The sequence below is a fragment of the Strix uralensis genome, chromosome 15 (genome assembly GCF_047716275.1).
Source record: "Strix uralensis isolate ZFMK-TIS-50842 chromosome 15, bStrUra1, whole genome shotgun sequence".
Taxonomy (NCBI): domain Eukaryota; kingdom Metazoa; phylum Chordata; class Aves; order Strigiformes; family Strigidae; genus Strix; species Strix uralensis.
This window is the reverse complement of record NC_133986.1, coordinates 19,851,402-19,879,043: the sequence shown is the minus strand read 5'-3', so window position 1 is coordinate 19,879,043 and position 27,642 is coordinate 19,851,402. Positions and strand designations below refer to the sequence as shown.

Genomic DNA, 27,642 nt, shown 5'->3' with positions numbered 1-27,642 from the left:
TTTTTTCACAGACCAGTGTTTTATAGACGTTAAGCTCAAACCAAAATGTTTTCCACATTTATTAACTCAGTGCATTTGTGCTGTGCCTAATGTGAACTCTGTGCTGTATAATAACAGCATTACACTGTTTCTTTCAGTCAGGACACATATAGAGACCATTACAGGCTCTCTTTCCTCTAGCTAACTATTCACATAAAATTTGTATCCTCTCCCTCTCTGAAATGGACTAATAAGTTCTAAATTATAAGGCAGTAAAGGCAGATGTATACCTACACGTTTGTCATAATTGCATGAGCCTTTGTCGAGGCAAAAAGAAGACAGGGAACAAGGATGACTATAGTAAAGCCTCAAAAGTCAAAGGAGGTTGACCTAAAATAACCTGGGCATGTGTACTGCATAGTGGGCCACTTCAAATGAAATATTTAGCAATATAGTTACAAAACTAAAGCGCTCCATACGGGTTAACTACTTGAGTATTTACCCCAGTTCTCAAGCAGAATTTGCAGCCCATGCTGCCACAGCTATTCTGCTAGCAGTATTTAAGCCACCACTTAAAAGATAGTTTACATGTACCTGCATGACTTGCAGTTGCAGTACTGACTGGCAGACAGCCACAGGACAGATACACTTAGCCTTTAGGTGTCACTGTGCTCTTAAGAGTACAAATTAGTTCAACATTTTGGCTAGCTCAAAAAAGATGTTTTTTTCTGAAACTGAAACTCCTACCTAGTGACATCTTCAGTTTTCAGCTTCAAAGGCAAATGGAAATTAGTTAAGCATCAAAATCTGTTTGTAAAGCTATGAAAAAGGAGAGCTTTCTTCATGTAAGCCTGCAGATGCAGAGTATCAGAGTTGAATATAAGTTGTACATGGCTGCTTGTAGTTGTACTTGGTCTACAAAATGGATCCAGGGAGAAACGGATAGATGCGTGCTTGCCACGTACTGCCATCTTGTCTTTCTAATTGATACTTCCACAACTAAAAAGCACTCATGTAACAATGTATCCTGAAAACATGCAGAACAGACAGGTCAGAGGTGGCCTACCTGGGGTGTACAGCCACTATCAGAGATACAGTATCAAGTATTAGTTCTTTATCTATGAGAGAAAAATGTATTATTAGCTTAAAGGCACTGGAGCTTGATAAATTTAAATATGATGCAAGCTCTAAATGAGGAGGATTAACCATGGAAACAAACTGTGCAGGGAAACAGTGAATTTGATGGTGTCAGATCAAGACTGAGTGCCTTTCTGGAAGATAGGCTGTAGCTAAATGCTCAATTCAGGGGAAAAAAAAAACAAAACAGGTGAAATGAAATGGCTTGAAGTATAGAGGAAAACAGATGAAATGACTGATTGATCTCCAGTAGCCCTAAAACCCCATGATTCTACAGGTCATTATAATCCACTAAGTATACTAATCACTTGCATTACGAATGAAACTCTCAGCATACTTTTGGTTGGGCAGACTAGGCCAGTTTTGACACCATTTGAATCTATTTTCAGCTGATGAGATTAAACGCTCTGTGCAGTCCTACCGCTTTGGCATGTTTAAGACAGTTTAACCTTGAAATGTTTTCAATCTCAGGAGTAAATGTGGCGTGGGACTGTGTCGCTCTGCATGTTCTCAGCCTTCATGAGAAACACGTGGCCCTGGGTTTGCACGCCCAGGGAGTCAAGGAGTGTGAATTGTCACATGTAATGCAGAGCAACTGTGGCACTTATGCAACTGAGAGCAGGCTCACGAGGGGTATGTGACAAAGGATGGCTCTGCATATAGCAGCTCTTGGGCTTGCAAATGTTCAGAGTATTGCAGGGTATGTCAAGTAGATCCTGTGCACTGTTCTGGGCCCGTTTTGAGCCGGATGACCAATGCATGGCCTTTGTCAGTCTACCCTGTGGAAAGTGTGATCTTACGTACCATACCAGAAGGTCTGTACCCTGCTTCCCACATTTTAGAAATAACATCCAAGGTTAACAGACTGCCCAGAGCTTGCTGATGAAGTGACATCTTCTTGTCTTCCAATCTGCCGTCCCTCTCCTTCTCCGTCAGAAGTTACACCCTCTGAGGCGCCTGTGAAGCCCGATATTTCTCCTTGAGAAACCATAAAACTTCTCGATCGTTAGGGGCACGGGGAGAGGAAGGGATTAGGCCGTCCCTGCGCAGGGAGCATACAGCGGATTCACCCGCGGATCCAGCGGCTGAGCCGCCCTGCCGACCCCTCACGGGGACGGGCCGCCTGCCCGCCGCCCCTCACCTCGGCCTGGGCCCGTCTGCCCTGACGGCGGTGACTGGTAATCGTGTCCCAGCAGCGGCACAGCCGATCTCCGGGGCCCAGCCTCCAGACAGCCGGCCCGCAGGACCGCCCAGGCCCCTGCGAGGACACCCGGGGCGCGGCGCCGGGGGAGAGGCCGGTGTGTGGGGGTGAGGCCCGGCCCGCAGAGACCCACCCGCCTCCGCGCGGCAGGTGGCGCCAGAGCCGCGCGCGCCGGGCGCTCGCGGGGGCGCGGGAGCCGTCCCCGCGCCTGCGCGCTGCAGAGGCGGCCGCGGCCTGGAGAGCGCCGCGGGGAGAGCGGGCGGCGGCGGCCCCGGTGGTTGCGGTGGTTTGTCGCGTCGCTGGGCGGCCGTGATCGCGCGCCACGATGCCTGCGGTGTCGAAGGGCGATGGGATGCGGGGCCTGGCGGTCTTCATCTCCGATATCCGGAACTGTGAGTTGGCGGCGGAGGCGCGGTGCGGCTGGGGCCTGGGCAGGGCCGGCCGTTGCCATGGGCCGTTGCCCCGTGGGGCTGGGGCTTCTCTCCCTCAATCCCCTCCCCACTGCTCTCCCCTTTCCCCCACCCCCCGCAGCGGGCTGCTCGGAGCGCTCCTGCCTCACGAAATGGCGACGCGCCCTGGGGGGCGGCGGGGGAGGCGGCGCGGCGGCGGCGGGGGGGGGGGCGCGCAGCTGAAGGCTTCGGGCTGTGGGTTTGGGTTGGTTTGTGCGTTTTGGGTGGGTTGATTGGTGTATTACCTCCTCTCCCCCGTTCCCCTTCCCTGTCGCGGAGGGGTGCCCGGCGTTGTGGTCGCTGCCCCGGCGGAAGGGGGTGCCGAGAGGCTGGTGCCCGCCGCCGCCGTTGTTTGTACGGCGCTGAGGCGAAGTCGGGGTGTGTTCGGGGTGCGGGTGGGTCTGTGGCGGGCCAGAGAGAAACGTCTCTGGTCTCCTTCCAAATCCCTGAACGGCTTTCAATTCAAAACGTCACTGATGGAAAGCAGGCCTCTGTAAGGCTGCCTGCGAGCAGGGCCTTCTGTGGCTATGCCTAGGCTTGGCTTAAAATTTGCTTTAAAATTCTGCTTTGACGGAAATCAGCTGTTAGAATCTGTGTAATTAAAAAGGGGATCGAGAGGGGTGTGAGTAAGTGTCCCCCTGAGGGGAGAGGAGGGACCGTGTGTGTGCAGCGCAGAGAGGAGGAGTACAAATGTGCTGCTGCTTGGCAGGGGGGCAGGGGGAAGATGTATGTCTGGGGGCACCTCCAGCTTTACATTTTGATTAAGAATTACGTGTGATAGCAGTTTAATATTAATCTGAGTTAGAGATCTAAGTGTATGATGTGGCAGGAATTGCCTGGGGAAGGGCTAAGGTCACTGTGGTTGGTATGATGAAACAGGTCTATTTTGTCCACCTGTGTGTCTCTGTAGATTACTTGAGGCTACTTTGAACGCAATGGCAGAAAGGTTTCCTCTCTAACAGATGAAAGTGGATTTGGAGAATTTTTTTGATGTGAATTATGATGACCTAACTAGGCTTGTATTGGGATAACCACATTGGCTTGGAAAACTTCTGACTTCTAATACAAAAAGCTGGGGAGAAAATTATACTGATAATATTAGACCATTTGAATGCAGAGTTTCCTTAAACTAAATTCAGATGATATGGACGTTTAGCCATGTAAACAAGGGCTTTGTATGTAAAATTCAAGGTTGCTAATCTTCCTTACAGCAGAAGCTGTCTCAATATGTTTTCAGAATAGAGTTGCCAGGTCCTGAGGTTTCTTCAGACTTCACTCTTGTATGTGTAGAAGAAGGCTTATAAAAGGTGTTGGTATCAGTTCAAGGTTACGTGAATGCTCTTGTGCTTTGTCTGGTTGGCCCAACTATTTACTAAAAATTTTCCAGTGCCCTGGTATTCTGTGCAAGGTGTGTTTGTAACATAGTTTCACCTGGTGTCATAGCATTGAAGACTTGCTCTTGTATCTACCCGGTATTTTTTTAATGATTGTTTTCATTCATTTAGGTGGAAGTAGTATGAATTTATTCTTCAATTTCTTATGTCTTGCAGTTGGTTAACACATTTGTCCACTCTTGTTTTCAGTGGAATTCAGTAGAATGCACTACAGCAGAAACAAACATTCAAGCTCTTAGGTTCCTAACCTATGTTTAGAGATGTGGAATAACAAGGTTTAAGGTAGTAGGATAGAACAAATTAACTGCTGATTTCCCCACAAGCTTGCCAGTGCATAGACAGTGTGAGAACTCTGATGGAACAACCACCTCTCTGTCCAGACTGGACAACAAACCTCTCACGTTCTCAGTCTCTGCAAGAAAGACAAAGATGGAACTGGCTTGTGAAACAAATAAAACATTAACACTTTCACTGTTTAAACAAATACTGATACTTCTCAGATGTTTTGTCCTTGTCCAGACAGCTATTTGGGAGCTGTAATTACTTTTGTGTCTTTCTCATTTTCATAATGAAGTAAGTAACTACATCTTCCAAATAGCTGTTTAATGGATTTGAATCTTTTTACTTTAAGAGAGCTCTGAGTGTTGCCAGCTAACCGTGGGCTGGTGTACGCTGACTAAGGTTCCCAAAAATACTTGAGAGCACTCTCTAGAGACTGTGCTTTGTAGGCACTGGTATTGGCTTAAGATCCATCTTTCCCTTGTCAGAGTGGAGAACTGGATATTTGTCAAGAACAAAGAATAACAGCTGTTTAGATGAACAGAATCTTTTGACTTGTGAATCTAAAAAAATGTTCCTGTTCTGAGATGGGAGGGAAGCTAGACACCAACTGCAGTTCTTAACCTGTTTCTGGGCTTAAAGTTGGACCTAAATATCTGACAGTTGCACTGATGTGCAAAATGCCTGCTGGCATTCTGAATTTCAGTCTTAATTTTGGCTTTGTTGCACTCATCTCTTTGTAATACTACTATAAGGGCCTGACATTTTTAGTTTGCCTGCAGCCCTTCCAGATTATGAGTAATGTTGAAACATGGTGTGTGGGTTTTTTTTCTGAAAGGTTTTGCATAAATGAGGCATCTGCTTTATATATGTTGCTGAAAACTGAAAATGCAGTTGTGTGCGTGTGACTTCAGGGGAATGCTTATGTAAATTTAGACATCTACCTTTGGAAATGCTTCATCTTCTTGCATCAAATGTTCTTTCTTGGGCATTTTAACCTACAACATCTGCAGCACTAAATAACGCATCGCTCTCTGATTTGTGAGTGATGTTTGTCTTGCCTGTCTGTTTTTACCAGTCTGTTACAGGCTTCAAAAAAGTCTTACTTGATAGCTTCAGTGCTTACAACTCTAGTTGACTGAGTGAATGAACAGCTCATACTGCTGGTCTGTCTTTAAGAGTTAAAAGGTTGGTTGTCACTTCTGTGTTGGTTAGTCATGTTTTTGGCACTTGGGTTATCTATTAAACTTCTTGATCTCTGTGTTAAATGCTTCTCTGCAACATATGACTTTGAATATAACAATTACTTTCTATGTGACTTTAAAAGGTCTGCTTAAAATGGGGTGATTTCTCAAAAGTCTGTAAAACTTTTCATAAAAAAGCATACTACTTGTAGCAACAATTGTAAAATATTTTAAGGGCCAAAAGTGCTTCTTAACTCTTTGACTTTGCTCTAGTCTCTGTGAAACTGTAATATTTTAAAGCGAAATGTTCTTTATTCATACAAATATCAAGTGAATTTTCAAAGTTCAGTAATATAAGAAAATTATATACTGCAGTTCCCGATAGCTCTCCACAATTTTGTTTCAGTGCAGCTTCTTGTTGCAGCCTCTCTATTTTGCATATAGAGGTCCTAGTGGAGATGGCAGGAAAAAAAAGAGTTAAGAAAATAACCCTTTTAGATGCCTGACAACTTGCCAGTATGTATGGGCCTTTCTAGAAGCTTGCTCATTTGAATTGTTTTATAACATATATGAAATAGTACAGCAAATATCTTTTTGTCTTATCTTTTGCAGACACCAGAGAAGAGGCAAGAGAACTGTAGATTGAAAGCTGAAGTAATTGGTTAAAATAGCCCAGTTAATCAGCACTTAGTTAGTGTGGCCCACTGAGAAAATAGCAAGGCGAGGCCATGCTGTAAAATAGATGGTGGTGGTAGTGGAGCTGGAAAGCTCTGTATCCTGTGGTTTGAAGTGCCGTCCAGATTTAGGAGTTCAGGTCAGGAAGAGTCCTTGTCACTGCTTGAATGAAGTTCCTCGTGAACTAAAACCTGACAAGATCTGCATGTGTTACAAGCAAATGGACTCCTGCAAGAAATTCTTAAATAGTATGTTAAATCTTTTTTTGTGTATGTACTGCAGAGATGATGAAATGATTTGGCTTATGCAAGATGGTATTTTATAAACTCTCCAGCTGTCTTAGCTGACAGATACATCATCAGGAGTCTGTTGTTTTTTGGTTTTTTGGGTTTTTTTTCGAATAGCTTTATGCTTATCTGGTGATAAAGTACTTGTAAGTCATCTATCACTCAACCCTCAACGTATTCTGTTGCAATAACAGTATTATCTGATATTCGCCCAGAAAACTAGGAAAGCTTGCTTTTCTTCTTTCTTTTGGAGGTGGTAGTGTAGAAACAGTTTCTACTACAATATTCAGTGTACGACTGGTAACCCCGTCCTCCACTGTAAAATCAGGAAGTCATCTACTCGGGGGTTGATGAAACGGATCTGCCAGAGGCAAAAGCTGCTTTTGCCACAGTCTTGGAGGACAAGACAGTTCTTTAATTCCCTTACTGCTTTAGATAACTACCTTACCTTTTCAGTGTCACCTTAGAAGTTGGACAGAGGGAGGAAGGATTCCTTTATTTTGTTCTCCAAATGTTTCTGTATATGCTCTGTTCCCAGGTACTGTTCCTTTCTCCTCAGGCTATTTTTTTTTCCTTAAATAAAACCCAACAGATATATTGAACAAAGGATTATCGCTTCTTATAGAAATTAATGCATTAATTCTTTGTACGGAACAGGGAGAGTGTCCAGAGGCTGAGGCCTCTTGAAGCAAAGCTACTGTAGTCAGACTTCACTGAATTGGGACTGGTGCATCAGGTTATGGATGAGCAAGTGGGGATTAAAAAAAGGCTGGTTCATTAAATTTGTCATATAATCACCCTTTTGACTGGATGGTAGATAATGGAGCGCATTACCTGTGTATGTGGGAGGGGCACATACATGAATTAAATGACCAGATGGATATGTATAGAGTTATTTGTTCTCTGTGAGGCCAGCCACACAGTGAAACAAACTTCACATGGGGGAGCTGGGCACATACAGCTTGTTTTTTGTGCTATATGTCAAAAATATGGCTTTCAGCGTGTAGGCTAAAGCTACTGCATCGCTCCTCTGAGGCGCAGAGTCTCATTTGCTTTGGGTATAGTTTTAAAGTAGGACTGGAGTTACTTTTGTAGACAGTCAATGACTTTATTTGTATTTTTAGATTACTTACCTCTTAGAAGAAATTTGAAGGCAAGGCATCTTGATTTGCTCTCCTATTTCTCTTGCAAGGCTATGGCCGCTCATCTAATGTGGACAGTTTCTGGCCTGAAAAAGCCCTAAGGTCGTGCTGCTTAGAGCTATAATAAGCAGTAAGTCTTACATCACTCACTACTATTTGCAGGAGAGTGATTTAGGGAAAACACAATTAGCATGAGATTAATCTGAGGAGGATGTGTAAAACCAGAGGTGTTCTGCCCATGGCTTCTTTGTCTTAGCTTTCTTCTGGTCATTTCATGGAACCCGAAGGGGCTGAGGGTTTTTCTGGAGTGTGTTTTTTTGTTTGTTTGGGGTTTATTTTTTTTTTTTTTTACGCTTGTTGAATTTCTGCATGTTTGACTGAGAAAAGAGGAGAGTAGGCAAAGATGATGATTAATAGATGAGAGGTAGTAAAGAGCTAGAATCCTTCATGTGACATCCAACCTCTCCATTAGAGACATTAGAAAATATAACATCTGCTTAATTTGAAATTGTTTGGATAAAGGCTGCCCATCAGGACTGGTGAGGAAGTTAAGGACTATTGCAGAGACTATTACATATCTGCATCAATTAATGTGCTCATATAGGGTATTTGTTTTTAAGGCCCCTGAAACAGTAGTTTAGAAATTATAAACTAGGAGACTTTGGATAAGCCTCAAACTGTTCTTCTATTATTTGAATGTGAACTAAGGTACAAGAGAGTCCACAGTGACTTGTACTAAATCACTGCAAATACTGCCTTACCCTGTTGAAGGAAGTGTAACTGTACAGTGTGAAAATACTGTTCAAGGAAGTGACTGCTTAAATGCTGCTCAGTTAATGAAGGAGGAAGAGCTGCTTTATGTAGTAGACTAACCTTGCACTTCTGGTTTTGCATATGTTCTTAGCGTAAAGCTTCTCTTTTGATAGGAGTCAGTCTTTTTGTCAACTAAACTGCCAAATAGATGCTCTACATGTCATAGAGTCACTCGGATATGAGCTTCTAGTAAGTTTTTGGTTCATTTGGGGAAATATGTGGTCTTAAGCTAAGACCCTATTACCTAGTTACTCCTCCAACTCTTTCACAGTTTGAGCTGTAGCATTTTTCCTTAACTTGTGGTGCCTAGTTAGGAAAAAAACATTCATGGTAGGCACCTAAAATTATTAAACTTGTATTAAATTGCTGCAATTAGAGTATCTCAATTGTGATAGTGTTTGGAAGCTGCTGTGTGCTCTTTTGCATTTATTTCCCTTCCATTATGAGGCAAGGAGTTAATGGATTACTGGATTACAGTAAAGCCCGTGACTCCCTGCTGTTTCATGAGAAGTGGTGTTACAGGGTCAAATCTTTAGCAGCATACTGGAGGAAGAAGTCAGTTCTGTGGATAGTACTTCACTTACTGTGCAGAATTTTAGAAAATGTACTCTACAACATTCATAAATGTGATCAGTTGGTCACTGATCTCTTTGTTGGTAGTAATGGATATCTAATCACCACTGGATGGCCCAAGGCACAGCGATCTTCGACTGCCTTTATGCCATTCATGATCTTCAACATGACAGACAGGCACATCTTTCCTCTGATCAAATGTATCTTGTGAAAGAACAGCATGCACTCATGTTTTCTTTCATAACAGGATGTTAATACATCATTAAGCAAAAAGCTTCTTGTTCTGCAGCCTTGAACAGGTCAATTTCTGAACCAAACTGAAGCCCTACTAATGAATGTCTTGGGAAGGTACAGTGGTCTCTTTGGATTAGTTGCACAGTGAGTTTGTAAACAATAGCACCAGCATCCTCCTTCAGACATACTCAGGTGGACCTGGAACTTGCACCTCTAGGGTAGTGCTCTAGATACTTCAGCCAAATGGAGGAGCTACACAGACAAACTCGCATAATGTGAGGGCAGGCACACAGCAAACAGACCACTCGAATGTATTGCTGTGTCACCTGCCTCCCTTTTGGCCCTCTTCCCTGCTCTGCTAAGTAACCAGCTGAGATATTAGGAGGAGGTGGAGGATGGATTTGGTGTTTTACTTCATGAAGCTAATGATCTGCATAGCAAATGGCTAATCTATACTCTAGATCTGTCCTGCTGGCAGGTAAAGTAGCGGTTTAATTTACTGATATGAGATGTAAGTACTATAAAATCTCTTTCACAAAGGCAGGAATGGATGCACTGATTACTTTTACATTAATATTTTCCTATAAGTATTTACACCATTTTTACTGTAGAGTTGCTAGTGTTTGTTTTGATTTGGGCCCCCTCTTTCAACCAGCTTCTTTCTCTGTCCCCTGACAGTAGGGTTTAAGAATGGAGTGTAGTCTTAGCATCATGCTTGTAAGCTGTTCTAACAAGAGGAACGACAAATGGGTAATTTGATTGTTTTATGCCAACTAAAGTGTGTTTGGAAGGTGAATATAGTGAGCTTGCTCTCTACCTGGTCATGTATTCTGCTATCTTCTGCTGGCATTATCACTTGTAGCAAAGCTGATAGGACTTACCAATATAATAAACCAATCTTGCTTTTGGCTGTTTGGCTCCCTAACTGACCTGCAGCGGTGCAAGGCAGTAGCAGGAATGTATAAGCCAGGAGAGCAGTGCTAAGGAAGAGTCTGGAGTTGTTTTTTAAGAAGCACAGCCTTGAATTAAGCTGATTATGAAACTATATCAATGTGTTTTGCTGAAGGGAAGCTAGTAGCAGTTTGACTGGTGCCTCTCCTGCCTAACTCGCCAATGAGCTTAGATGCTCCTAATGTGGAGGCTAATGAAAACATAACAAAACAGAAAAATTCTTATGTTTGGAAAACAATGACTCACAGCTCTCAAGGAAAACATCTAATAACATCTTTAAAATTGAGAGTTTATCTTTTGTGCAAGAACTGTATTCTTCCCAAATAGATGTTCCTAGCCACTACAGAGTTCAGAGGAGAAGCTGCTGCTCTTAACCTTGGCAGTATTTGTATTACTACTCTCCTAAACAGAAAACTAGAGTTGTCCTGTCTTCAAGGCCTGTTCGATAATTGAATGTGAACAGAGAGGCATGTTCTGTTAGACAAATGGTAGTGCCACACATAGTAGCCAACACTACTGCTTGCCTTCAAGAAGCATGACAAAATGCTCGCAAGCTTTTTCTTATGCTAATAGAGCCTTCTACCCAACATGCTTTATAGTTCTTCACACTAATAATGGCACATCTATAATCATAGGATTGTCAGAGGGCCACAGGGCAAGGAAGGCTACGAGGTAATACAATGTAACAGTTCTGACCTGTGCATAAGTTCAAAATAAATGAATTGTTGGTGGGCTCAATTCCACTGGCTGCTGGCCATAAGCAGATTGGAGTCAGATGAGTACTGGGAACATCTAAACTTTTATGAAGCAATTTTTTTTTTTTTTTTTGCTTTAAATGTTGTTAGTACACCTATCTCAAGAACTTGCCTGCAGAAATCTACTCTGCTCAGTATTTGTGTAGACACTTGTACAGAAAAGTGCTTCTCTGTTCCTTTGGGAAATAAATGTGTAGACTGGTTCAGAAACACACCTGACTCTTAAGTGGTTTGTATGAAAGCTAAGAGCTTGTAGCAGTTCTAGTTAATCAGCACAGATGCACTTCATGCCTCAAACTTGGTTTAGGCAGTCTACAGTTAGTATAGTAACAAGTTAATCCTGATGGAGCAGGTCACTGTTTAAGTGAGCCACAAGCAGCCCGCTAGTTCCAGCCTGGAAGCACTCGCTTAGTCTTGCAACCCCGCTGCCAAGTTCCTATTAAGGTATGTAAAATGTTCTCTTCAAATGAATGGACTCAACAAATCCCCTTTTTGTCACATCTGTTTTCTTGTTCTTCTGTAGGTTATAATGCAAAACTCCAAACTGAGATATGGAGGTGTTATTCCTGCAGTACTGAAGCTCTGACTCTAGCCTGGATTACCAGGAGATTTAAGAATAGTAATTGGTTCTCTCAACAGCTGGATGACTTTTGATGTTCTCTAGTCTATCTTTGTTAAACAAGATGATAATTAAAGATAATGGTGTATTGCAGACTAAATTTACCTTGCCTAATGAAGGCAGTAGGCAGCACAGTGGAGTCTGAAGCTGGGCAAACTGACAAACGTGAAGCAATCGCTCACAAGCGCCTTGGTCGGTGTTGTGGCTGGGTATCTGTTTGCTCAGGTGCTCATCTTGGAGAAGGCTAACAGCAGTCATACTAGGGCTGTAAGGCTGTTAACAGTTTGTGTCTTTTCTGCAAAAAGCCAGCCAGAACTTACTGGCTTGCAATCACCTCTTCTAATAACTTGTTATGGATATTTAATCATTGTCTTGCTGAAGTGGAAAAAGCCTGAATAAGTGAAAGTGAGAAGGATGTGGCCTGAACTGATGTGGAACATAATCTTCTTGTGCTCTGGCTTAAATACTGCCCTACCCATCAGTTTGTGTGCATGACATGACCTTTATTAAGCCTCTCCAAGTTGACTAGCTTGGCTACAGCATGTTTTGTTGGAATACAACTCTGATAATTTCTTGAAAGTGGGAGCTGTGTAACAGCCTGGAAGTGAGGTGGAGCAATTGCCTTTGCAAGCTTTGAAATGTAAGCCTCTAGTTCTGCAGCACAGCAATCCTTCAACTGTCAGCAGTAGTGGTCTTGCCTTCCTTTTTAAGTGTTTCTAGTGATGGTAAAAATCAAATAGGCATGTAGAAATTCTTCAGTGAGTGTCACCAGGGCTGAATAATGTGATGAAAACTTCTCAGTTAATCAAATGCATTTTCTTTAACAGCCCCTGCCCACACCCCCCACCTCTACATAAATTGGTCCTTAGTTTTTGATATTCCTATTTTCTTTTTCCTAGTACATGGAACAAACTGAAGCTACCTGCCACTGTGAGATTTTATTTTGCTTTGTCATCCTCTAATGTAAACAATAAATTAAGTTTGAGTAAGGTTACCATGCAGTATAACTGCTGGAGTTCAGGAAATTTGTTTTTAGATACTTCAGCCTGGTTTTAACTCTCATGTGTTATCCTAAGCATTGTTATGTGACTGTCCTCAGTGACATTTAATACTCGATGTGCTGGTCTTGCTCTCTAAAACTGCAATTTCAGGCACATATAGACTGTAATCGGTAATAAGAAGACAACTTAAGACTGTGTATGGAGTTAAACTTTTATCACCAGCTAGTTGCTATGCTGTTTGTTTGGTCGAGGTCTAGATGCGATTATATACTGCATTCAAAATACAACAGCCTGAAGGAATTATTCAGAACAGGCTTTTATTCATATGCTATGGAAGTTTTTAACTTTGAGAGAATGAACCTTCAGATGTGAATGTGCTGTTTAATGTGGGTGTTCCTGTCAACTCACTGCTACAGCTGTGTGCAGAGGGGGTGGGATTTTGATTTTTGTGTTGCTGAGGCTGCAGTCCATTTCCACCAAAGGTGCTGACTTCACAGATTCCTGAAGTATTTTAGTCAGGCTTCCCTTAATGCTCAGTTGCTTGCTGAGGACACAAAGAACCCAGTTTCTAGCAGTAACTGATAATCTGTGAGCATAACGAGTAGATAATGCTGCTTGAAGTTTGCGGAGAGGTTTTGGTGATTTTTTTTTTTTTTTTTTAAAAAAAGATGGCCTTGATTTCATCTTGGGTTAAGAAAAACTGGCTGACTTACTCTTGTTCCCCCTTCCTCCCCCCATTTTTAACATTGGTGATTGTTGCCGTGCTTGTTGAGGTCAGAGAGACAATTGCTAATAATTCAAAGTAAATGCTGCAATGTGCTTTCCTTACAAACAGAACCTAAAGATACAGAGCAAGGACCTAACTTCCAAACTTAGGTAACTAAATATCCTACTCGGGTTAGCAGTATCCCGGACTGAGGTCAGTGTTCTCTGCCCTGTTAATCTAAATGAAGTGCAAAATCTCCAGTCTCGGTAGTAACGTTTGAATGAGGTGTACTCTTTGCTTGGTAAAAGGGAAATGAAATTAATAGTTTTAGAAGTTAATATTTTCATCTGGAGCAGATGAATTGCTGAAAATAAGGGAAGTGTTTTTCTTTTTAAAAGAGTGCTAATGTGATAGCTTACAAAATGGGAGTGTTGTCTATCTACATAAACACTTGCACACTTTTGGCATATGTTACTGTGGCCCTCTGTTCGTAGAGTACGGACCTAGGAGCAAAAAGACTTGCTTCAGTCTAGTAGTGAATTCTCAGTGCTGGTAAGTATCTTAGACATGAACACTTGACTGTCTCTTCCATGTGCACAGGACAAAGAATCTAATCCAATTAAGACAAATCTAAGATCTATGGTAGAAGACAGTTGAAGCCTTAGATTGTACAAGCTGCTGCTTATTTATACAGTAAATAGTGTTACTGCTTTAAAACCAGTTTACTTTAGGTTGGCAAGTTAAATTAGAAGAAAACTTATAATGTGTTGCGTGATATATTAGTGAAAACGGGGTAAACTTTGTGATCCCAGCAGATGCATCTTACAAACTGAGGGAAGTAAACTGTGATCTCTAGCCTTGTAATTCTAGAAGTTAATTGGAGTTTCTAGGTCAAATTAAAACTGTGGACATATCTCCTGCTTTATCTGAAAACCAAGATGCCTACAGATAGCAGCTACAATTTATGTTTCAGAACAGGTACCATGAATTCTTGAGCTCTGAAAATGCTTAACTTAAAAGCAGTAAGTAGATGAGTAGGTACAAGTAAGTAGGTTTTCAGGGTTGGGTATAGGGGAAGTTGAGGGGTTTTTTTTGCCATGTGGAGTGCCTGCCAAGGCACCCTGCACTTCAGTGTTTTGAGCAGAGTCCCTTATAAAACAGGGTTGTAGAATGGAAAAAATCCATTTTAAGCAAATTTGTAGGTATTTTGTTAAAATAGCAAGGCAAAGCAAAGTAGTTGCTTCTGGTTTTGGCCTAACATGTTTCTATTTGTACAGTGTGCTAGACTTGCTACATGTCTGTACTCTTGTGGCCATTATAGGCATATTATTATAAAGCAGTTTTCTGCATCTTATGGAAGAGTTGGTTTTGGAAGTGCATAATTTCAGTTTCTTGATTTAGACTCAAAAAAAGAGAAATTAAAAAATCTGGATTAATTCGTATTTGTCATGGGATTCCCTTATACTTTAAATACTTTGCTTTTAACCTATCATGAGGCACTTGTTTCCTTGAGTTACTTAATCATCTTTCACCTGGCCTGCTGTCAGATCATTTTTGGAATGGTAAAGGCATGATTAACAGTCATTGGGTGACACAGGAGGCTTGGGTTCGGACGTGCAAATGTAGTAGGATGTTTAAATGCTGTGAATTGTTGCTTTGTTTGTATGGAAGAAACGAGTGAGATTAGAGGTGCATCCGAACGCTGCTCCTGATCTGTTCTTCAAGTCTTGTCACATGCCCTCGATGCAGTGACATGGCTGTAGTCATGATTGGAGTGGTATGGGGGAAAGTGGGGTGTGAAAGCAGAGCATCTGATCCCCACTACTTATAAGGTTGGGCCATTTTCAAGCAGGGTCAGGTATCTTTTATTCATAACCTTGTAGCCAAATATATATGATGAAGAGTAAAGGAAGCTGTCTTTTTTTTCTGCTGCTAGTTGATGTTTTGGAAACTGCTTGAAAGTTTGAGTAGGTACAGGTCTGAATTTCCAACACAACTAAATGGCTGGTTATTCATTGCTGAAGTGGACTTAATTTGCTTCCCCCAACTTCAAGCAACTGAATATAGTGCCCGAGTTGGATATATTACCCTACCATGCTCACTCATGCAGGAGATAATGGACCGAGACATCTGTCGAATCTCAATCCCCCAAAACTAAAATGGTGAAGAGCAATAAGCTGCTTTGGTTTGGACAGTGCAAGTATTACTCGAATAAGCTTGCATTATCAGAATTTAAACTGCAGCTTATTTCTCTGAATATCTAACTTGAATTGACACTAGAATTCCAAACACCTATTCTTGGAATCTAAAGTTGATTTCATATAGACTGTACTGAGAAGCCTAAGGTGGTAAAGTCACTTAATAAAATGTGAATTTTAAATGTTTCTGTTTTTTCAAGTGGCTTTCATGGGGCATATTGAAAGTTTGAACTTATACATGTATCCTATCTGCTGAGGTCTTTTAAGTCTTGGGGCTTCTTTTAGATTTACTGCTTTTCCTCTTCAGTGTCTGTTAAGAATGTTTTTCAAGTTGTTGAATTGAATGACCATTCAATTGAGAAACAGTAAATTGGCTTGTCCTTAAGGTGAGGGATAACACAAGATGTTTGTTTAGAAGACTCTTTCCTTAAGAGCACTGTCAACCTAGTAATCAAATTGGAAGTAAAATTCAGTTTTCTCTTGCAAGTTTAAGGAATATAAAAACTGAAGGATTTGTGAAAGTCAGTAATAAAGGCATTTCAGATTAATTGTATGTGACTGATACTGTCTGAAGTCTGCAAAGCTGCTTGCAACAGGGAGGTCCTTTAGCTTCTCAAATTCCTCTATAAAGCAATGCTTAAGTTACCTCTGTGATGTTTGCTTTCATCTAGTCCTAATACTGGAAAGGGAGAATAATAATTCCTCCTGACGTTTGTATGTTCACACAGCGTGGTTGGGTGGAAAGAAGCTTAGAGTGGCAGAGGGCTGTCCAAAGCACTGTATCCTGATGTGTGTTCTTTTGATTTCAGGCAAAAGTAAAGAAGCAGAGATAAAGAGGATAAATAAAGAACTAGCAAACATTCGTTCAAAATTTAAAGGTAAGTGACTTGATCATATTAAACTATGCATACTTCCTCATATGACATTCTTCTATAGGTTTTTGTTTTGGTTTTATATGTTTAGACTTTTTTGTCAACTGTTGTTGCAAACAAAATGCTAGAGCAGGCTGTTAGAATAACTATTCAAAGTGTTCTCTTAACTACAGAACTTCCTGACAGTCCTGTGATTCTTGGCTGTAACAGAAGAAAACTCCCTCCTATATCAAAGAATTGAGCTACTGTTCACAAACTTTTTCTAATACTTTGCCTCCTAACCATGTGACTACTCAGTCTGTTTTCTTCCAGAAGGTCATGAACTAGTTTGAAGAAACATGAGTGGATGTAATTATTTCCCAGTAAACGAGAATCTGTTTAAATTTATCCTCATTTCCCCCTCTCCCCCTCCCCCCTGTCCCCTTTACCAAAGTGATAGGTTAGGCTGTCTTCTAGCAAAATTAAGATAAAAATGTGTAGCTGATAAAGCCATACATCTTCACCACTCTCATAAGCAACAGCAATACAAACTATTCATGTGAAACAAAGGATATGCAGTGACCAATTCCATCCTTGTGCATTCCAAGAGGCAGCAATTCACTTTTAAACAACATGGGGTAAAACTCATGCTGTAACTGTATTCAAGTTGTGTGTGTGGCTTCAAATTTTAAAGATTCTGAAGGGAAGTTTAGATGCTTTTGAATGGAGCTCTACCAGGAGTGGCTGTGACAAACATTCTGTTTAAATAGATACGGGGCTGTGTGTGTAGCTAGATAAAGCATTGCAGTGTGGAGCGTGGCTTCAGAATTTACTGTATTTGTATTCGGATTAAACCTGTTTACCTTAATTATCTATCATGACTTAGACTAGTGTATCTATTTGGAACACTCAATGCATTAACAAAGCCTGAAATAACTTTCTTGAACTTCAGGGATCTGTTGCTACTTTTTAAGTGGTATATCTCTTAAAGGCATATGAAGACCTGCAAAAACTTGAGTGTCAACAACAGTTTGGAAGGGAAAAGTTGATCACAGTGCAAGACACTCAAAGTTAGGAAATTCTTCTAAATTAGAAGCCATCACATGTGTCTAACATTTTTCTATTAGAAGTTTCAGCATACTTTATCCAGATTGGTAACGTCAGTCATAGGGTAACTGAGGAAATTTTAATGACTATTTTTCTAGGGTAAATAGAAAAAGGAACTTTAATTTAGTCACCTCCCTATGGTGTCATGTTGTTTTTCAATTCCTTTTCATGGCAAAGCTTCCATCTAACACTGACATTGGTCTGATTTTTACTAGAAATAGCAGGCTTTGTACAGTCTGTGCTACAGACTGTTCTCTGTCACCCGATCCAAATCTAAAACTTGTGTCCATTTTCCAGACAGTGACCAGCAGATCCTGCCGCCTTGTACTGAGTACGTGTGCACACTGAGCAACTAGCACATTGTTCGAGGTCTGCTAGAAACCTGCATACAAGAGTAACAGCCATTTTTCATAGTTGCAGCGGTATGATCGAAGTGGATCATCTTGTTGCCTAGTCAGTTTAAGGATAAAATTTTAACTCTTAAATAAAGCAGTTTAATCTCCAAGCAAGATCTGTACTAGACAAATTAATTATCTTTTATTATCTTTCAGATAGAGACTGAGTTTAATTAAAAACTGTTTAAGAAATTTCTGTACACTTAAGTTAGTCAAAGTTTTGTGTTACTTCACTTTCAACTAATCTTAAGTTGATTAATAGGAAGACACAGGCAGAAAGACTGCTTGTTTTCCCTTAGTCTGTGTTTGTAAAACTACTTGCTGTCGGATAGTGGCATTATTGGTTGTCAGCTATTGCTGAAATTCATGTCAGCATCTAAATTCTTTACTTAATTGTTTAGACAGGACAGGTTTTTCTAGAAAGCATCATGTCACTTTCCCTGTAAATGTGTTAAGTGACTCCACCTATCCCCTTCTGTCATCAAGAACAACTAGCAGTTAATGCCTAGCTGGAGAGCTTGCTGCAGTCACACTAACACAGAAATCTAGTTCTTTCAGCAATTTAACTTCAGGCTACACCACTTTTTTTATCTTGATTTGATGGGCAAGCTTTAGTTTGTTCACAAAACCTAATCAATTTTTCACTAATGAAACCAGAAGCTTTCATCAGACTAAGTCTTTGGTCTGCAGTGAAGGTCTGCAAACTTCAAAAGGTGTAAAAAAAAGAAAGTTATTGAAGCTGCTGTAGAACCTCAGTGCCTACTGTGTGTTCCAGTGTGCTTGAAGCACGAAGAAGGTTCTGTCAGACCTGCTCGCTTCACTGCTGGAGTTAAGCATGCTGTTGTAAAGGAATGCAGTAAGGGATTGCAGGATAGTTCAAATGGTTAAGGCTGTTTAAGTACTGACTTGCAGGGGTATAGTCCAGTTCTTGCTGTTTGGCTGGGATCAAATCCTACTAAGTAATCCTTTTTAGACAGGAGTTAGTATCTCACTTGCTGCTTACTAGCCCAACTCCTTATGACTGTAGGAAGCTTTGGCTGTGTAGAACCATGAATTGGCAATGATCAGAGAACAGAAGTGCTTTCAGCAAGGTTGTGCAATAATTTTAGCCTGCAATAACTTTAGCCTACTTAAAGTAGCATCCTTTAAGCACAGTTTAAATAGTTTTGAGTAGCTTGAATGAAAGATAACTAAACATTCCCATAAGCTGATCTTTATTATGGCTACTTTATGAATGAATTTGTATGGATTTTAGGTGAAAAAATCTTACTTAACTGAAGACAATAACTTGATGTAGCCTGAACAAAAACTAGACATAAATGTCACAATTTGGAAGAAGCTGAATTTGGACAACTTGTGTAACTGTTTAAGGCCTTGAGAGTGTGAGGAGGTGATAGCTGTGTATCTTTCTACTGCAGAAGTTCTACATCAGCTTTGTGCTGCATGTTTTTTTCTTGCAGAAGGGCTGTTTAAAAATAAACAGACCTTCATAATGCATTTTATTCTTGGTTTAAGTGGAGATCAGTTTAACCCAGTTTCTTTTTACTTAGCTCTGACTTTTAAAAATGGTGTTAAATAGTTTGGATTGAGACAAATGTGTGACTGTGAACTTAAGATGGAGTCCCTTGCTAGATAACTGTGGGGAGTACTGGTGCCCTGGGTTAATCGCTTGGCTGAAGATGCCCCTGTTGAACTGGCTGCATTGCAGTCTGACTGTGAGGCAAGGCCAATAGTAGTGCCTCTTGACACAGATATGTTCTTGCTTGAGACTAGCATAAGAGACTGGTATACCACAAGTATCCTTTCCTTCCTCTGAACCTTTACACTCTTCAGCATACAGTGTTGTAGTGTCTAGTCCCCCACCCTATATAACTTGCAAGATGCATTCTTTTATAGAGTATAAGTATTTCTACTTCTGTTCTGTCATGCGAGAGCTGGCAAGCCTGTTACCTGCTTATGTTTTGGTAACTGCTATTTAAAATATGCTTGTACTTAATAGGCTGGGAGGAGGCTGCACTGTCTAGTAAAGCCATACTTTTCTTGAACTGATGGAACGTACACGATGGCTTTGGGTTCTAATCTGGCTTCTGTGCTGCAAGCTCAGAAGGAATCTAGGATCTCTGTACTTAAGGTTACTTTGTCTCTTGTTTCAGCATGAGGAAGTTCCATTGCTGAGGTCAGTGTGTCCTTGACAGTTGCTTTAAATGCTTCTGCATTAACTGAGATAAGATGCATGTAGCAGAGAGAAGCTGCACCAGTGTAATAAAGCAGAAGTTGTAGGAAGTAAGTGTGAAGTGGAGAATGCTATTCCTTCTGTTTTATGTGTTCAGACTGTAAGTTGATTTTGCTTCCATGCTTGAGCCAAACTAGAAGTCTGGTTGTCAGAGTAGTAATTGCTTTGTAAATGAGTGAAAAAAATATCTGGTTTATTAATTTGTTTTGTTGTTTTGATCTCTCATAGCAGAATTTGTATACTAATGAAACTGCCCACAAATCTATAAGTTGTTTCTGCAGTCAAAGGAACTTTGTTCTCTGCTTGATTCAGGCTTGTTCTTTTTTCCAGATCTGGCATTAGATTTTAGTTCTGTTCCAATTGCTTAGTAGGGTTTGTGTTACAAGAGCAGTTGCTAGATTTCAGACATACTAGTGTATATTAGTTTTGGCTTGTGCAGAAGTTCCCCAATGTCAGTTGATAATCTCTGCTTTTTTTTTTTTTTTTTTAACTTCAGCTCACTTGTTTTTCCCAAATTCAAGCAAGACTTCTCTATTGCCTCAAACTACACCCTTTGCAGGAAGTTCAAGATAAGCCTCTGAATACCTGTTTTAAACAGAGCTGCATACCAGTAAATTGCTTTCCTGTCAGTCTATGAAAGTTGTCTTCTGATCATCAAAGAGATGTATGAAGGCAACTGGACAGTAAAATAATGAAGTGTCTTCACTGACAGAGTGAATTATTGGAAGCAAAACAAGGCTTCAAATATCACATGAATTTTGGGGCTGCTCTAGTAATACTCTGGTGATAGTAGTCTGGTAACTAAATACTAGCTTATGGTTTTGTATGGGTTGTCTGCCACAAATTTTCAGCCTTCCATTTAGAGGTCTTGGACTGTCACTCTTACAGAAAGACAAATCTTGTCTCAACATCTAAGCTAGTAGTAGGCCTTGTGATACAGTATAGCACTGGATTGCTGTCAGCTGCGTGAACGTAGGTCAGTGTCAACCTAGGAAGGAGGTACGCTGAATGCAAAGAAACAGCTAAGGGTGTTGTCCATCCTGTTTTGCCTAAGTCATTACTGCAGTTTTTAAATTGAAGGTTGTCTTGATTTGAGATAGCAATCAACCATCTGTATGCTAGTGAGACTAGACTTGTCAGGCTTCCTCACACTCCGTGCCCCAGTGAACATCCCACAGAACTAAACTGCCTTCTTGCCCCCCTGGCTGGTAGCAGGCTCTGTAACTGTGCAGCAGGCTGGTTTTGAAGTATACTGAATTAGATTCAAAAGTAGGTGCTGTTTTTTTAACTCGTGGTTGAACTTAGAGAGAGAAGATTGTGCCTGGGAACCAAAGGGTCTCATAATGCCTAATTTCTTCCTTTTTGGAAGGCTGTGTGAAAGATATGTATGAACAATGAAAACTGAAACTTCCCCGTTGAAATGGTAGAAAGGTGATGCACAGAAATGTGCAGGTAGTAATTCCTTCTTAATAATAATACTATTTGCTGATCAGCTGTTAATAATTCTTTTCTTAGCAGAATGACTAATAAACTTTCCAGGGAAAGCAAGTAGCCTTTGAAATGCCCACTGTGCTCAAAACCTGCTGATGTGTTCCAAATCCTTCCTGTTTCTGCTGACTTGATTTGCAGTACTTGCAAATGTTCCCAAAAGCATTTAAAAATGAGCTGAGTTAAAAGAAATGATTGTGTATTGCAATAAAGATAACAGAACATGTGAAATTTCCTTCTGCTCTGTTCGGATGTTTGCTTGAGGCTGGGGAAAGCTGTACTATTTTAGCACATACTTAAGCAATGAAACTTGTTAGTAATGTTTAAAATAGAATCTTTATCTCTTGGTAAATGCTACACGGAAGGGAGAGGAATTGGATAGTTAAACTTGAAATTTCACTAAGAGTCTGAATCAAAGACTACTTCAAAACATAGCTGGAGTTAGAGAACTACAGTAAGACCTTTGACTGCAATGCTCTTGTTTTCAAATTGCCTAGCTAATTAAATAAAAATTTTCAAAAAGGCAACGATGTTCTATTATTGCTGGGAACTAATAAGGCTGTAAAGAAGAGTTCTAGTAACTGTTACTTGACTTAGTTCATAAGCTTGCCTGTTGTTGAGAACCTTCACTTTGCCTTTAGTTCTGCATACAAAGGATGGAAGCTTTTGAAAGCAGTCAGTGAACTATTTTTTCTGTCTTAAGAAAAAGTTTCAGGTACTGATTTTTACAATATTGTCCTTGGATAGCTCATGATGGAGAAGGGTGTTTTTTCCTTGTCAATAGGATGGTGCTGTTTTGAGCTTGATTGCATGGCATAGCTTCCATCAAAAATGCTTCAAATACCCCAAGATCCAAGGACCTTGCTAATCTGAGCTCTTAAAATACTGGTATCTTGGAAGGATATAATGCTTTAAATACCTGGGTCCTAAAACTGGAAAAAGGAATTGCCAAACCATGACAAATACTTTGCTGTGAAAGTTGATGTGGTTCAGAGTATGTATACTTTCATCTGCATTTTTCTTCATTAAGCAGTTGGGTTGCAGTGTTCTATACTCCCTCTTCCCTTCTGATCTCACAAAGTCGACATTCAGAGCCATTTGAGAACATGAGAGAATAAGGTTTATACTTGTGACTTTTGTGTATTGCTGATGGATTGCACAGTTAACACGCCACTGCAGTTCAATCTCTCGGACTCCTGGGAGCTTCAGTCTTGGGGACTGATTGGGGTTTTTTCACTTACGGTAAAGTTCATGTGAAAGCTACTTTCTGATGTCCTTTGGTGTGTCTGTATCTCTGAGAGAGGCAAGTAATGATACTAATGCTATTAAATACCATAGCAAGTCCTCAATTGTGTAGATCTCATCCAGCAGAGGAACACTGACCAAAATAGATTCAGCTTGTTTAGTGTCCCCTTCTGTGAATCATAATAGTATCCAGCATCACCTGTTCCTTTATTTGGTCACCTGGAAACAGCTGGCTTGTCATGAGTTGGCATATTTTATTGTTAAGCAATATAAAGCCCCCCTGGTTTATTCACTAATTATTTCTTTTCCTTCCAGATCTCATGGAGGAGATCAATTGAAAATAAAATCCTAAGAGTTTGTAGAAACTTTTCTTCAGCAGCTTAATGTTTAAAAACTAAAGATGTCACTACCTTTTCCTGTTCTGTTTTTTTTTTGTGTTGTTGGTTTTTTTCTTGCCTTTCCTAAGGAAGGTATCTTTGCTCTGCATCTCCCTACTGTGATGGTATGGGAGGAAGCTTCTGCTCTCGAGTACCATTTTATTGGGAAAATAGTATAACAAGAGGTAATTATTTCCCCTGTTATAAATACAGAAGACTATTCCTTTGCTGCTCAAGCCATAGTTTGAAGGCCACTGCAGATAAATAGACATGGCTGAATATCTACTTTTCCTTCTGGCCATATTGCTTCTAAAGAAGGGGAAAAAACCAAAACACAACTTTCTCCTGCTCCAGTCTGAATGCTTTGCACTGCCCTGGATTCGTTGGCTGACTCAACAGGAAAATAGCCTTATGGCAGCAAACTGTAAATGTGACTTGAAGAAAACATGTCTTTGGGCAGCTTTCTGCAGAGCTGGCTGTTGACAGAGGATCTTGTCAGGATCTGGTATAGCAGGATTTCACTGCCATGAGTATCTTCAGTAACACTGCTTCATATATCTAAGTAAAATGTGACACATATTGGCTTCTGTGGTATGGACCTGAAGGCAACTTTTCTTTGTGTGGCATAAAAATAGCTTTAACGTAATGCTTCTTGTTGTTGGCAGCTGTTGTCTGTGCCACTTTAAAAAACAAAAAACCGCCAAAAAAAACCCCCAAACAAATCAACAGGTGTCTAAAAACTCAGACTTGAAGGGTGTTGTTGTTCATATTAAAATGGCAATCATGTGCTTATTTTTTCTCAGTTGAAATAAAACTCAATAAAGTAAGTTTTTAGAGCCAAAATAGAAAGCAACCTTCAAAAATGCATGATTGCAGCCTGTAGGTGTAACCTTTTATCGTTGTCTACTTCAGTGTGCCAGTATGCTTTCTCTTGGTTTACTAACGCGACGTGGCCTCACACACTGATGGTTCATTCTTTCACAAACTGTAAATTTGTAGTGGTAAGGTTTCCATTGTTTTTATGCTGTCAGTGAATGTAGTGTGAAATCTATGGGAACTCTAGATGCATGTGGCATGGGAAATCCGGCCTGCTTCTGCACCAGTGGATGAGAAGGAAGGAGGAGAAACTTCTATACTATTAAGATTCTTTATTATATATTTAGCTGCCTATTACATAGATCTGAAGTTTTAAAAAGATGCAGCTTAGAGCTTTTTTGGTAAGGCCAATGAGTTAGGGATATCTTATTTAAGCTTTACTTTATGCTGTACTGTTCTGGCTGAACCTGCCCATCGCTAAGGAGTACACACTGATTAGACTAGTTACTCCGGGCCCAGAATGCAGAGGCTAAGGAGCTTATGCAGCCTTTTACGCAGCAGCATCTATCAAAATTCTGCTACCCTGACTGAACTCTCTAGCATTCTAGCTTGATTTAGTGGATACTCCTTTATATCCTGATTTGGGGTAGGGAGAGAATGTTCTGCAAAAAATTCATGTTCGTATGTACCCCTTTTCTTCAGGAGAAGTGGTCTGCCTGATGAGCTGTAAGCTGCCATACTGTTCCATGTAGCTTTTACAAGCTTCTAAAATACAGCAATACTGCAACATAAGGCCAAAGCTATTTAGGGTGCGTTTTTCTTCTAAAACTGAGATACTTGTGAATACTGTCATTTTACAGGCACTTGAAAGCTTTCCTGGTAATCTCATTTCATGTGTTTTTTCAAGGCTTTGGGATACACCTCTATCATTCCATCTATCTAAAAGACTTGCTGTTTTTATTTTGTTACGACTGAGTTTTCTCTTTTCTTCTTTCTTAAGACCTTCTTCTCAATATCTTCTTCTCTTCTTTCTTAAGACATTTTACTGTGATAAAGGTTTGATAATTGATTTAACATGTGTATGGAAGACATAGCTGCTCTTAAATAGGAAAATCAAAATTGAATAAACACATAATGTACTTGCCTCTTAACAAGAAAATACTTTTAAGGACATAGCAGGATAATTCAGGGACTAGATGATAGCATTATTTCATGTCTGTCCTTTAGGATGTAGATAATGGTAAATGGAATTAACACTAAAATCTTCATGTTTTGGTGGGGTTTTTTTCCTTATAAATGAATTTGGTTAAAGGTTGGAATAGATGATCTTCAAGGTCCTTTCCAACCTATATGATTCTGTGATTCCATGAATTTCAGATTTAGATAAACTAGTATCATGTGAATGTCTTGTAGATTCAGCGACAGCACAGCTTTTTCAGTTATGCCTTTTTCTGTCTTGAACCATTAGGAAGCTACCTGTGTTCTGTGACTGGGAAAAAATTTTTTTTAAAACCCAGGAGTTATCTGATTGACATATGATGATGGTTTGTGATAACTTTCATGTGTTTAGCACAAAATGTTGTAAAGACTTATGGTGCTTTAAGTCAGAGATAAGTGGATATATTTAGCATTTTGCTCGCTGTATAGTGAATAAAAGCTGAAATAATACATTTAAAATTTGTGAAATTCAAGTACTGCAATAGCTGAACCCTCTATCCCTCTTCTGTAGGGTGATGCGTAGTGAATCAAATGTCAGTCTTAATTGTTAGGTACAACTGTAAGTCTTGTTATTGTAAGATATGATGAGATACCTCAGTGGAACTGAGGAGCAGGAGGAACCAGATACAGGAACAATATAGGCTTAATTGTTCTTTGTTTCCTTACTTTCCAGGTGACAAGGCTCTGGATGGTTACAGTAAGAAAAAATATGTCTGCAAACTGCTTTTCATCTTTCTCCTGGGGCATGACATTGACTTTGGTCACATGGAGGCTGTAAACCTGCTCAGTTCCAACAGATATACAGAGAAACAAATTGTGAGTAACTCAGTCTCTATAAAAGATAAGCTGTTCTGTCTAATATCCTACCTCAGCTGTATAGTCTGTAAAGCACTTTGCTTCGTTCCCACCCTTCTGCCCCCATCTTAAAGCCTTATTTTGGATCTAGCAGTGGTTCTGAAATTTAAACACCTTTGTGCACAGGGAGTCTTGTATTAATTGTAAAAGCTAAAACGTGCACTTTGGATAAAATCATTACTCTTGTTAAGAAACTGCCTTGAGTCTTGCATTAAAAGGTAAGTAACCTTTTAATTTTCAGAATATCTCTTTAAATCTTCTTAGGTAAGGTTGTGTTTATCAGGTACATGTAACTTACTAGTGTCTGAATAAGAAGTCAAATTCTTCATTTACTCCCATTCATCTAAAATGCTGAAATAGATTGATGAAACGCTTAAAAACTGATAAATTAGGATAACACTAAACTTATTTATTTTTGTTCAATCTTTCTAGACTTTGCTCTGCTATCTAAGTATCTAATTTCTGCCCATATGTTTGGTATTGGAGGAGAACTGTATGTTTCAAAGAATTACTTGTGGCATTAACTTAAAACATAATTTAAGTCAGCTAAAATCAATTTTCATTTTCCTTTTTCTGAATCACAGGGGTATCTCTTCATCTCCGTACTAGTGAACTCTAACAGTGAGCTGATTCGCTTAATAAACAACGCGATCAAGAATGATCTGGCCAGCCGCAACCCCACCTTCATGGGGCTTGCTCTGCATTGTATTGCTAATGTGGGTAGCCGGGAGATGGCGGAAGCATTTGCTGGAGAAATCCCAAAAATACTTGTAGCTGGGTAGGTATGACATGCCCCCTTCAAATACAACATCAATAAACCTTCTCAGCAACTGAGTTCCATTGCAGCAGCTTGACCCATGCTTAGAGCTGTACAGCCCTGGGCTTGCAGTACAGATAGTGACAATTTCCAGTAACTGCAGATACCTTGATATACCTGAGCATGGAGTTGCTTGTGTAAGTGTACAAATACAACATGGAAGTTCAGACTATGGCAGTATCTTGCATAGGCTTTTACAGCTTTGTTGTGGTCCAGTTCTGTATAAATGTGTGGCAGTGAATACCCCTGAACTGTGTATGTTTTACTTCCCTTATCCCTCCTGACGAAAAGAAGAAATAAATGAACCTAAATAGATGTGTACACTGCAAATTTTGTTATAAACCGAAGCCCTTATTTAAATGGTTCTGACTTAATAAGGAATGTGAGAATATTCTGTTGTGTGAACTTTCTTGCTTCCTCTACTAGTCATGTAAACAGCAATTCCTGTAAATGGCAAATAGTCACCTCCAACTTTCTAACTTTCCTGTTGTATAACTGGATGTCTCTAAGCAGACCTGGCAAACGTCTGGAACTGGAGTCAAGTAAATCTAAAATAAAACTTGTGATTACAGGGCTAACTTATATTGAAACTTAAAATGGCCAAGTTGCAAACTGCTTTTAAACTCTCTTATGAACATGAAATATTTTGGAACATGCATAGAT

General features: G+C 40.2%; 1 protein-coding gene across 6 annotated transcripts in view; it reads left to right on the top strand.

The window, feature by feature from the left end:
• Positions 1-2,519: 2,519 nt before the first annotated feature.
• AP2A2 (adaptor related protein complex 2 subunit alpha 2) overlaps positions 2,520-27,642 on the top strand; it is a 50,270-nt gene continuing 25,147 nt past the window's right edge. For 4 of the 6 annotated variants that reach the window (XM_074885090.1, XM_074885088.1, XM_074885089.1 and 1 more), the window contains exons 1-4: positions 2,520-2,709; positions 16,387-16,455; positions 25,981-26,123; positions 26,747-26,940. In XM_074885090.1, the coding sequence (XP_074741191.1) occupies positions 2,643-2,709; positions 16,387-16,455; positions 25,981-26,123; positions 26,747-26,940 (473 nt within the window). In that variant the 5' untranslated portion in view covers positions 2,520-2,642. Of the gene's footprint in view, positions 2,710-13,861; positions 13,932-16,386; positions 16,456-17,832; positions 17,958-25,980; positions 26,124-26,746; positions 26,941-27,642 lie in introns of those variants that run through there. The other 2 variants (XM_074885092.1, XM_074885091.1) reach the window with 2 other exon arrangements.